The sequence below is a fragment of the Lissotriton helveticus genome, chromosome 12, assembly GCF_964261635.1.
Source record: "Lissotriton helveticus chromosome 12, aLisHel1.1, whole genome shotgun sequence".
NCBI lineage: Eukaryota > Metazoa > Chordata > Amphibia > Caudata > Salamandridae > Lissotriton > Lissotriton helveticus.
This window is the reverse complement of record NC_136073.1, coordinates 7,681,566-7,694,273: the sequence shown is the minus strand read 5'-3', so window position 1 is coordinate 7,694,273 and position 12,708 is coordinate 7,681,566. Positions and strand designations below refer to the sequence as shown.

At 49.7% G+C, this 12,708-nt stretch overlaps 1 protein-coding gene across 2 annotated transcripts in view; it reads right to left on the bottom strand.

The window, feature by feature from the left end:
• TMEM259 (transmembrane protein 259) overlaps positions 1-12,708 on the bottom strand; it is a 135,205-nt gene that overhangs the window by 7,911 nt on the left and 114,586 nt on the right. For both annotated transcript variants that reach the window (XM_078670678.1, XM_078670679.1), the window contains exon 10: positions 6,013-6,112. In XM_078670678.1, the coding sequence (XP_078526804.1) occupies positions 6,013-6,112 (100 nt within the window). The remainder of the gene's footprint in view (positions 1-6,012; positions 6,113-12,708) is intronic.

The following is a 12,708-nucleotide window of genomic DNA, read 5'->3' as shown; positions in this document are numbered from 1 at the left end:
GACTCTGGGCAGTTTAAAGCGTTGAGCTGCTCTATCCATCAGCTGATGGAAACTTGCAATGTCCACCGGAGGAGAATCCCCAGGCGTCACCGGAGGAGGGGAAGGCGTCTGAATTTGATAGTCGTCCCACTCAGCCATGTGAGTGGCGTCGTCATCATCGTCGTCTTGAACTTTTCCATCTTCACGTTCTGTAAGGACGTCGTCATCAGCGTACACCGTAGTGTGTATCTTAACTGACATCTTAAACTGAGGAGAAGGCGTTGGGGGCTGTGGTAGTGGAACAGCAGCAGGAGCCGCAACAGCCGCAGGCGCGTGTGGCATAGGCGAACCCTGTTGAGAGGGCGGGAAACGCCGGTTGTAGTCATCCAACATATGCTGGAGATTGGAGATAAGCGACAGAGGCAGTGTCGCAGTTGGCACCTGCACAGAATGTTCCTCTGCCTGAGAATATTGGTCATCATCATCTTCACCATAGTCCTGGCATTTTATAATTAAATACGAAGGACTGCGTGCCACTCTGAAGGAATCAGCCACATCATTGTCAGAATCAGAGTCCTGCTGAGAACCCGTGGCAAACAAGGGCGAGGGAGGCTGTGGATCACTTGGGATGGACAGCTGGTCAACTGGCCGCTTGTGACGTTGGTGCAAGGGGTCGACGGTGGAAGAGCCAGACCCGGTGGAAGAAAACGGCACGAAAGGCAAAGAAGATGGAACGATGTTGTCGACGGTGCAGACGACGATGATGGCATTGGCGTCGATGGAGTCGCTGCAGAAGGATCCGCCGTCGACGGGACCGACGACGAAGATTTCTTCAGAACTTTTGTCGACGATGATTTTGCCGACGACGAAATAAATTTCTTCGTTGACGATGAAGCAATAGGTATCATCGATGGAACAGTCTTAATCAATCAATCAATCAAGAAATTTGTATAGCGCACTACTCACCCGGAGGGTCTCAAGGCGCTTGGGGGGGGGGGGTGGGGGGGGTAGGGGTCCGCTACTGCTCAAACAGCCAGGTCTTCAGTTGCTTCCTGAAGGAGAGGTGGTCTTGGGTAAGCCAGGGGTGGATGGGGAGGGAGTTCCACGTCTTGGCTGCCAGGTAGGAGAAGGATCTTCCTCCCATGGTGGCTCTGCGAATGCGAGGAACGGCGGCGAGGGCGTGGCTGGTTGATCGTAGCTGACGGGTGGGGGTGTAGAAGGTCAGGCTGTCGTTGAGGTATCTTGGGCCCAGGTCATGGAGGGCCTTGTGTGCGTGGGTGAGGAGTCGGAACGTGATTCTCTTGCTGACGGGGAGCCAGTGCAGGTCTCTCAGGTGTCCGGAGATGTGGCTGTGTCGGGGGATGTCCAGGATGAGTCGTGCGGAGGCGTTCTGGATGCGTTGGAGTCTTTTCTGCAGTTTGGCTGTGGTTCCGGTGTAGAGGGTGTTTCTGTAGTCCAGTCGGCTGGTGACGAGTGCCTGGGTGCCGTCTTCCTGGTTTCGGTGGGGATCCAACGGAAGATCTTTCGGAGCATGCGTAGGATGTTGAAACACGATGATGAGACGGCGTTGATTTGTCTGGTCATCGAGAGGGAAGAGTCCAGGATGAATCCCAGGTTGCGTGCATGGTCCGTTGAGTGATACCTTCGTCGACATGGATGACGTCGATGTTGCCGCCGTCGACGATCCGGAGGCTGATGTCGTCGTCACTGTCGCCGGAGACGATCCGGAGACGGCAGACCTCGTCGTCGGGACTATCGTCGACGCTCCCGTCGACGAAGACACATGTTTCGGAGCAGAAACATGATGGGAAGCAGCATAAGACGCCTAAGAGCCAGGTCTCGTAGACGTAGCAGGAGGTGGTGAGGACATCGCAGGAGCCACAGATAAGGAAAGTTTCTTCTTTTTGAGGAATGGAGAGGGCAAATCCTGCACACTGCTACGTTTAGAGGCTGCTTTTGAAGGTCCAGACACCAGGCTTTCTGCATCTAAAAGTGCCGAATCTTTATCCTTGAGTCTTTGAAGCCATATGAGGAGACGGCCTTCTCTGTCCTTAAGGGTCTTGTAGAGAAGGTTCTGCAAAATTTGCATTTACCAACCTCATGGTCGGGATAAAGACAATAAATGCACTTCTTGTGGGGGTCCTCAGAGTAAAGACGTAGCTTCCCACAAGAAGAACAAGGTCTAAATAAAGACTTCTTACTTGAAGACATGCTGGAATTCACAGGAAAACTTGAAGAAGTTGAGAAAACTGAGCAGGGCTCAGGGAGACTCCCTTCACACGACGTGAGGTTGAAAATCTGAGGGACTGAGCTCTGAGGAGAAGGTTCTGGAGGGGTGCTGGCGCTTGATTGGCTGTAGTTTAGACTAACATAATGACAGGAATATGTTACAAGTGTTTTCTCTCTCTACCATGTATTCCTATGTAGGAATGGTTTTTGGGTATTTACTATTTTTTCTAGTGTATATTTTATGTGTTATATATTTACATACATATGTTATTAGAATGTTATTGCTATTTTATTTACCGTGGGACTCCCACTTCGACGACGGGGAATATTCAAGCATGTGAATCTATGAAAGAGACCCTAATACTGGAGAAACATGCAGCCTACCATCTGTATGCATGTTGTGCAGACAGCACCTACTCATCTACTTCCTCCCATGGCGATGCCGGGAAACATGCAGTCTATCACCTGTATGCACGTCAGGCCGACAGCACCAACACATTTACTGTATACTCCCTATCACAGTGATGCAGGGAAACATGCAGCCTACCACCTGTGTGCATGCTATACAGACCGCTAACACATTTACTGTATACTCCCTATCACAGTGATGCAGGGAAACATGCAGCCTACCATCTGTGTGCATGCTATACAGACCGCTAACACATCTACTGTCTCCTTTCTACCACGGCCATGCACAGAAACATGCAGCCCACCATCTGTATACATGCCGTGCAGACAGCACCTAAACATCTTCCATCTCCTCACTCGGCGGTGCATGGAAACATGCAGCCCACCATCTGTATACATGCCGTGGAGACAGCACCTAAGCATCTACCATCTCCTCCCTCGGCAATGCATGGAAACATGCAGCCTACCATCTGTACACATACCGTGCAGACAGCACCTAAGCATCTACCATCTCCTCCCTCGGCGATGCATGGAAACATGCAGCCCACCATCTGTATACATGCCGTGCAAACAGCACCTAAGCATCTACCATCTCCTCAGTCGGCGATGCATGGAAACATGCAGCCTACCACCTGTATACATGCCGTGCAGACAGCACCTAAGCATCTACCATCTCCTCCCTCGGCGATGCATGGAAACATGCAGCCCACCATCTGTATACATGCCGTGCAGACAGCACCTAAGCATCTACCATCTCCTCACTCAGCGATGCATGGAAACATGCAGCCTACCACCTGTATACATGCCGTGCAGACAGCACCTAAGCTTCTACCATCTCCTCACTCGGCGATGCATGGAAACATGCAGCCTACCATCTGTATACATGCCGTGCAAACAGCACCTAAGCATCTACCATCTCCTCAGTCGGCAATGCATGGAAACATGCAGCCCACCATCTGTATACATGCCGTGCAAACAGCACCTAAGCATCTACCATTTCCTCAGTCGGCAATGCATGGAAACATGCAGCCCACCATCTGTATACATGCCGTGCAGACAGCACCTAAGCATCTACCATCTCCTCACTCAGCGATGCATGGAAACATGCAGCCCACCATCTGTATACATGCCGTGCAAACAGCACCTAAGCATCTACCATTTCCTCAGTCGGCAATGCATGGAAACATGCAGCCCACCATCTGTATACATGCCGTGCAGACAGCACCTAAGCATCTACCATCTCCTCACTCGGCGATGCATGGAAACATGCAGCCCACCATCTGTATACATGCCGTGCAGACAGCACCTAAGCATCTACCATCTCCTCACTCGGCGATGCATGGAAACATGCAGCCCATCATCTGTATGCACGTCGTGCAGAAAGCAACAACACATCTACCGGCTCCTAATTCCCACGGTTTTGCATAACAGAAGTACCACTCGCTCCCTGTCACAGTAGTGCACAGAAGCAAAGAGACTCATCTGTATGAATGCTGTGCAGATAGCAGCAACAGATGTACCACCCCCTCCCTCCCTCAGCAGTGCATGGAGAAGTGAAGTGTTTGTCCTTTGTACGTCCACAGTGTGCAGAACACTACCATCAGTTGCGCCACTCCCCCCTCTCCTGTAGCTAAGCTCTCTTCACCCATCTGAGTTGGCCACCAGTTCACAAACCACGCACGTTACCCAAAGCACTAACACACATCCAGCCTGCACTGATGCAGAAACCCCACCACGCAAATTAACAAAAAAACTGCATAAATGGACACTATTGTCCATATAAACATACCAAAGTTCATAAAGATCATCTAGGCTTTTTAAAAATACATTAAACTTTTACATACCAATTTACTGCATTTTTAAAATACATTCCAATTGGAACGGCACACGGTCAATTATTTCATTTCATAAACCACATCAAAGGCTTTATCTATAGTCTACCATCTGCCAATTTAACTTGGGCACCGTTTTCACTCCGTTCTATAAGGCAGACGAATTGGGTGAGTTTATCAGAATGTTTTGTTTATTTTTTACTTACAAAGTTTGATTTTTTTTTTTTTTAAACATGTGGTAGTTTTTTACCCACGTCTTATCAACCGGCATACTGTTAGTATTTAAGTTGAAATACCACACTGGATCTTACATTTAGAAATATGGCACAAAGCTTTTTACCAAAAGGTAGGCTTGGTCAGTCGAGAATGACTGCTGAGACAATTTGTCGTCCAATTTATTTAGAGTAAGGTACATTTTTACTTTAAATGCTATGTTCATAGGAGGAATGAATACTGCATTTGTAGAACAGGTGCTGCACTCTGCCTATCCCCTCGTCAACAACATTTGTCTCGCAACAAGAATCTTCATTATATATGGGCGTAGTGATGATGAGGAGATTCTGGCTGCTGTGCAGATTCACAGCTACTCAATGTTACTCATTTTGCCATGAACATCCCAAAGCCCATTACAAGATCCAATATATTCTACTCAGATTTCAGATTTGGGTTTATAAGTAAACCAAACCCAACAACAGTGCTATCTCTACAACGGGTCAAGGGAGTCGCCAAGCCTCCTGCAACATAGGAACTGGCTTACAACAGTAGGAAAGCCCTGGGTAAGTATCTGGGTAATATTGGAGACTGCCATGGTAATAAATAGGAGATTCACTTATTGTGACCTTAGATTTCTTTATACTATCACTTTAAAAATTATTTTATTGCACTGTACCTGTAGGATGCTAAATAAGACACTTTATACTAGCAGTACTGTATGACAACAGCATTAACTATGTCAAACAATTCCTAAATGACGTCCTCTGAAACGCAGGGCACACCTCACTCTAGACAAACCAGTTTTTGATAAAATGTGCCAGCTTTTAGTTTTGAAAGGGTGCCTTGGGCCTTTGAATTGTAGGAATTATTTTGCCAACTCTTTTCTAGAAAAAAAAAATATTAAAAAAAGACACTACATTATCCAAATTGAAATAAAAAGAATATTTAAAAGTAAAATTAACTCGCGTCACAGAGTAATCTCACATTTGGAGAGACATGATCTGGTTGAAGAAGTGGAGGCAGTAAATGGAAAAGCAACTGTTCACTTCCAAGAATAAAAGCTGACAATACATATTTTGGCTTAATTAAAAATGCTCATTCCTGACAACTACATCATGTGAGTTTATGTGGGTTGCCTGCCTGTGCCATGTGCCATGCCTAACTGTCCCCCAAGGTTCTCAGGCTGAGAGGACACCTATCTTGCCCCCAAGACGTTCTGCTTTCCCTCGCAAGGCTGTTGTCCTTGTTCTATCCTCTCAGCACCCCCCACCTCTAGGAGTTTAGCCACTTTCATGATGCTTTACCATTGGTTCAACTGCTTGGGTGGGACCATCATGCCTGCTGTTCTCACCTGTATGAAGAGCCAGGAAGTGACCAGGGCCAGGCTGCTGTACTGCCCGTTGAAGCGGTAGTGGTAGGCATAGAAGGCAAAGTGGTACAGGTAGAAGAATCTGAAATACAAGAGGGGGCGGGTGAGTGGCCACAGAGCACATCCATGCCAGTACTAACAGCAACGTAACAGCGCAAGAACAAACAGCAATAGAACCGCAGTGCAAGTAAGACAGGTAGAGTGGCACAGGTTTATCACTAACAATATAACACCACAGCAGGTACCTCCCGGCAAAACACCCATAAGAGAGCTTGTCAAAGACAACAGAGCAAGTACCATTAACCAAAGGAGAACAGAGCAAGTACTGACAGCAACAGAACAACAGCTGAAGTAGTAACAGCTCAAATACTAACAGCCAAAGGACAACGGCACAAGTACTGACAGCAACAGAACCGTAGCTGATGCAGTAACAGACAAACCCCATAAGAGAGCGTATGAAAGCAGATAGTGCAAGTACTAACAGCATCAAGACAACAGAAGAGCAGCTGAACTAGTAACAGAGAAGAGTGCAAGCCATACCATCAATAATCTAAGAGCACATGTTCTAACAGCCCTGGGACAACAATGCAAGTACCTACAGCCAAAACCACCATGTGATATTACAAAAGATAAAACTGAACAAACTGCAAGTCATAGGACAGAAAAACTTTAACGCACACAACTTCCTTGAGAAAGAGAACACAGAAGTGTTACCTGGGTGAAATCTAAGTCCACCATCATGGGTACTTTATCCGATTTCACACACGGTACAACCGCTCCGCTCTTGACCATTTGGTTGTGTCCAAATAGTACTGTGCAGCCCTTTTCTTTGTCAGCAAATGCAATGTTGCTGTAGATGGATTTTGAAATAGTACAGGTACACCACTGAAAGTTGCAGAGAGGGTCGCACACACTGAAGGAGAAGTCGTCTCGTTTTGCAAAGATGTACAGACTAGGGTGGTGACACTACAAACCAAACCTGCTCCAATGGAGGCATGAATAGAGGCTGCTGAGGGGTGCTCCACAAGAAATAATCTGCAATTTCTTTGTTTCTCTGAACAAGTGGAAAGGTCCTCTGCCAAACTGTTACTTGAGGACTGGATTGCCACAGCGCTTAGCCCCGTCTGCTTCGCCAAGTTTAACTATTGAAAGGGCCCACCGAGCTTTGGGGCCGATCCCTCGGACGGTAGAGCTTCCCAGAGTACTCACAGTGTGACTGTTTAATCAAAGGAATAGGGACGAAATCCTCCCATATGTGGTTGTGAAAAGGCCCTCCCTAGTACGAAGATCAACAGATTAAAATCTACCCTGATTAAACGAGAAAAGTCCAGGATCTTCATAACGGTTTCTTGGGAGTCAAAAGCAGGATGCGTGAACAAAATATCAAATACAGGCTTTGGATGTACAGACTGGGGGTCGTAAAATGGTAGAGGCTAATGGCCCCCTGCGATCTGAAGGGGACCTCCTTGGAGACAGAACCAATTTACGCAAGCCTCGCCTGGTGTTTGTGAATTTGCTCTTTTGCGTGCATTAGAGACTACAAGGGAGTCTAGTGGTGCAGGCCCTTTAATGTAGGCTGGATCTGAAGGGGCAGCCTTATATTTTTTCTCAATTCTGGGGTTGATGATTCGAGCCCTAACTGGGTCTTTAAAGACTTCCGGCGCGTGCTTAATAACACCTTTAAGCATGGGTAAAATCAAAGTGGACCTTTGTGCGTTGACAAAGGTATCGAGGAGGAAGTCTTCTTCTACTGGGTCAGTATGTAGGTCAACCCCATGGTATTGGGCAGCCCTATGTACTAGTTGATTAAATCCCATAGTGTCCTCTGGTGGGGAAGGCCTGAAGGGATATATGTCGTCTTGTGGGACGTTAGGGACATCTGGGGTGCTATAGTCGACTCAAGGGTCAGGTGAGCCAGGAGGACTAGAATGATCTGGTGTCTCACTATCTGCACCACCCCCTGTGTCATCAGAGGTGTCATCCCTGTTATCGTCTGCTAACGGAGTAGGAGAAGGTGTAGGGGAGTGATGTGGTAGGGGAGGTGGTGGTGAAGGGATACGAGGTGGAGGAGGAGAGGGTATCCTTAAAGGAGAGGTTGCAATGTCCTTTTTCTTTGGATGAGGAGCAGGAGCAGGCGCATCCAAAGGGCGTTTTTTAAAACTAAGAGTTAGTCGACCAGTTTTTGGATCTTTAACCAGAGTCTTTTGTGTAGGGTCTGGATGGAACAAGTCCTCTGTGGGAGGTAGATCTTTTGGTGCCGAGGGCTTTTTCGGCGTGGAGCTGTGAGGATCTTTCGGCTTTGAAACATGTTCTTTGGCAGTGTCTTTTAGCCGGTGGAACATTTGTCTTTTTCGGCTCCGGTGGTTTTCTCGGATCTGATGGTTTTTTCGGCTCCGAAGTGTGGGAGTCGGGTGGCAATTTTTTGCTCGGCTCAGAGTGTGGTTTTGGTGCAAGGAGCCGGTGCTAGTCTTCGGTGCCGAGTGCTTAGATGTGGAAGCAGCTGGCGTGGAGGAAGACGATGCTTCCTCTTTCTGTGCCGGTAGGTGTGCGCCGGCACTAGGGGTAGGCTGACTCGAGTCCGAGTTGCCTAAAGGCTTATTAAGTTCAAGTTCAAGTATAAAATTTGTATAGCGCACTACTCACCCAGAGGGTCTCAAGGCGCTTGAGGGAGGGGGGTACTTTACTTATCGAATATCCAAGTTTTTAGTTCTTTTCTGAAGGAGAGGTGGTTCTGTGTAGGGCGGAGGTGGGTGGGGAGAGAATTCCAGGTCTTGGCCGCTAGGTAGGAGAAGGATCTTCCCCCCATGGTGGATCTTTGGATGCATGGAATTGGACGAACGTAGTTGGCGGGTGGGGGTGTAAAAGGACAGGCGTGTGTTGAGGTATTCGGGTCCTAGGTCGTAGAGGGCTTTGTGTGCGTGGGTGAGGAGACGGAACGTTATTCTCTTGTTGACGGGGAGCCAGTGGAGTTCTTTCAGGTGACCAGAAATGTGAGCTTGGCGGGGGATGTCTAGGATGAGTCTGGCTGAGGCGTTTTGGATGCGTTGGAGTTTTTTCTGTAGTTTGGCTGTGGTTCCGGCGTAAAGGGTGTTTCCGTAGTCCAGTCGGCTTGTGATCAGTGCATGGGTGACCGTCTTTCTTGTTTCGGTGGGGATCCAACGGAAGATTTTTTTGAGCATGCGTAGGATGTTGAAGCATGATGAGGAGACGGCGTTGACTTGTCTGGTCATCGAGAGGGAGGATTCCAGGATGAAGCCCAGGTTGCGTGCGTGGTCCGTTGGTATGGGTGCGTTTCCTAGGGCCGGTGGCCACCATGAGTCGTCCCAGGCGGAGGGGGATGAATCTAAGATGAGGACTTCCGTTTTGTCTGAGTTCAGTTTTAACCGGCTGTTCTTCATCCACTCGGCTACTTCTTTCATCCCTTCTTGTAGGTTGGTTTTGGCGGTGTTTGGGTCTTTGGTGAGGGAGAGGATCAGCTGGGTGTCGTCTGCGTAGGAGATGATGTTGAGGTTGTGTTGGCGCGCGATGGATGCGAGGGGACTCATGTATATGTTGAAGAGGGTGGGACTGAGTGATGATCCTTGTGGTACGCCGCAGATGACTTCGGTGGCCTCTGATCTAAAAGGGGGGAGGCGGACTCTCTGGGTTCTTCCGGCGAGGAACGAGATGATCCAGTCCAAAGCTTTTCCTTGTATTCAGACGTTGCTGAGGCGTTGTGTAAGGGTGCTATGACAGACAGTGTCGAAGGCGGCGGAGAGGTCAAGTAGGATGAGGGCAGCTGTTTCTCCGTTGTCCAATATAGTTCAAATGTAGTCTGTTGCTGCGATGAGGGCGGTCTCGGTGCTGTGTTTGGCTCGGAAGCCGGACTGTGAAGGGTCAAGGGATTTGTTGGATTCGAGGAAGGCGGCTAGCTGACTGTTGACTGCTTTCTCAATGACTTTGGCAGGGAATGGGAGGAGCAAAATGGGGCGGTAGTTCTTAAGTTCAGTGGGGTCTGCTGTGGGTTTTTTCAGGAGGGCGCTGAGTTTGGCATGTTTCCAGCTTTCCGGGAAGGTAGCGGAGTTGAGGGAGCAGTTGATGACGTCTCGGAGATGGGGTGCGATGATGGAGTCTGCTTTGTTGAAAATGTGGTGAGGACATGGGTCGGTTGGTGACCCTGAGTGGATGGAGTTCATCAGGCGGATGGTGTCTTCAGTGGTCATTGGGTTCTAGGCGCAGAGGTTGTTGGAGGGGGGTTCTCGTTCGGAGGTGGGTGGGGTGGGCTGGTCTCCGGACTGGTCTCCAAAGCTGTTATGTATGTCAGTGATTTTGTTGTGGAAGAACGAGACTAGAGAGTCGCAGAGGTCTTGGGAGGGAGTGATGTCGTTGGTGCCGGCGGTGGGGTTGGTAAACTCTTTGACGATGTTGAATAGTTCCTTGCTGTTGTGGGTGTTCTTGTCGAGCCGATCCTTGAATGCTGATTTCTTGGTGGCTCGGATCAGTTGGTGGTGTTTGCGGGTGGCGTTCTTGAAGGTGGCCAGGTTGTCAGTGGTTGGGTTTTTACGCCAGGCTTTCTCGAGGGTGCGACAGGTCTTCTTGGATTTCTTAAGGTCCTCATTGAACCAGGGGGCTTTTTTGATACCTTGCTTGATTTGATGGTTTTTCAAGGGTGCTAAATCGTCAGCGCTGTGGGTGATCCATTGTGTGAGGTTGGTGGCAGCTTGGTTTGGGTTCGATGATTTGGCAGGAGGGTTTTGGTGAAGCGATGTGAAGAGCTGGTCGGTGGCAATTTTGTTCCAGTTTCTGCGGGGAATTGGTTGTGGCTGGTTGTGGGTCGTGGTCTTTTTGTAGTTGAAGTGGACGCAGCTGTGGTCCGTCCAATGGAGAGCTGTGGTGTGATTGAAGGAGATGTGCTTGCTGGAGGTGAAGATTGGGTCGAGCGTGTGCCCGGCATAGTGGGTGGGGGTGTCAACAAGTTGTTTGAGTCCGAGATTTGCGAGGTTGTCCAGAAAGGTGGTGGTGTTGCTGTCGTTCTTTTCCAAGTGGAAGTTGAGGTCCCCAAGGAGGATGTAGTCCTCGGAGGGGAGGGCGTGCGGGCTGATGAAGTCAGTGATGTCTTCGCTGAATTGTGTGCGAGGTCCTGGTGGTCTGTAGATGAGGGTGCCTCTGAGTGTGGTCTTGGGGTCGGTGTGGATCTGGAAGTGAAGGTGTTCGGCGGCTGCGAGGTTGTCGTCGGAACTGGTCGAGATGCGGATGGTGTTCTTATGGACGATGGCGATGCCTCCTCCTGTTTGGTTAATGCGGTCTTTTCGGATAATTTTGTAGCCGTCCGGGATGGCTATGGCGATGTCGGGCGTTGATGAGGCGTTCATCCAGGTTTCTGTAAGAAAGGCGACGTCCGGCGATATGGTGTCAAGTAGGTTCCACAGTTCAATGGCGTGTCTGTGGATCGAGCGGGTGTTGAGCAGGATGCACTTCAGGTGGTTAGTGTTGGAGCTCTGTTTGGAGTTTGTGGATTTGGTGTGGGTCCTGATGCAGTCGCACTTGCAGGAGTGGCAGGTGAAGGGTCCATGGGTGTGTCCTGGGGCGGCATGGTAGCAGTTTGGGAGTCGGCCGTGGTTAAGTGCTGAGAGGGTAGCGGAATCGTACGTTATGTGGGTGGAGGGGATTTTGCGGGGGCCAGGGGGTCTGGCGAAGGGCGCGGTCCAGGCGCGGACGGGCGTAGACAGGCTTACCTTTGGCGCACATGGGGCGCTTCCGCTGCGCGTGAACGCTGCGCGCAAGTGCGTCTGACATAACTGGATAGTGGAGGGGGGCGGAGCGAGGGAGGGGCAGCTGGGAGGCGGGAGCGGGGTGGAGAGACGGGCTGGAGGCACAACAACAAAATGGCAGCAACAACAAAAGCCAAACAGGACGAGATTGGGGGACGATGTCAAATATAGCTATGGGCACTAATTAAAATTAGCGAGCAATGCGGGTAATGCGAGCAGTGGAGCGCTACGATAAAACACAGGCACAGTTAATATGTAAGCAATGCGAGCAGTGCACAATTACTTCTTGGCCGCAGTGACTAAATAAAGCGCTACAGATACTGAGCAGGCACAAATATTTACAAGGCAGTGCGAGCAAAGCACAGAATCGTTTTTGGCAGCAGTGGGGAGTAAAGCGCTACAATACCCAGGAGACCAGGGAGGAGCGAACGCTTCTGCACGAGTCAGGACGGTCACAGCGCTTCTTTGCCGAGCTCAAAGGCGGGGCATGGGAGGCAGTGTCTCGGTGTGCACCCAGGCCAGAGGGTGTGACCGTAGCCTTTTTAAAAGGTGTTGAGGAAGGGTCGGGGTCGACGTTCTTACTTACGATCCTCTGTGCCGGAGTGATGTCCTCGACGTCAATCTTCGGCCTCTGAGTTACTGTCGACGCCATGTTCCTGCTGTTGTTCGGGGACGTGGATGCCCTCTTCGAAGATATCGTCTGTGATCGAAGCTGACGAGCGAGCCATTGTTCTTCGAGCAAGTCTGTCCCGGATCGTCTTCTTGGAGCGGAAAGAGGCACAAGCGGAACAGTCTCTGGCCTCGTGCTCCGGTGAGAGGCAAAGGTTGCACACCTCTTGGAGATCGGTGTGGGGAAACTTCAACCTGCATTGAGGACACTTTTCAAATGGCGTCCTTTCCATGAGCTGGAAGATGAGGCCGAAGAGGT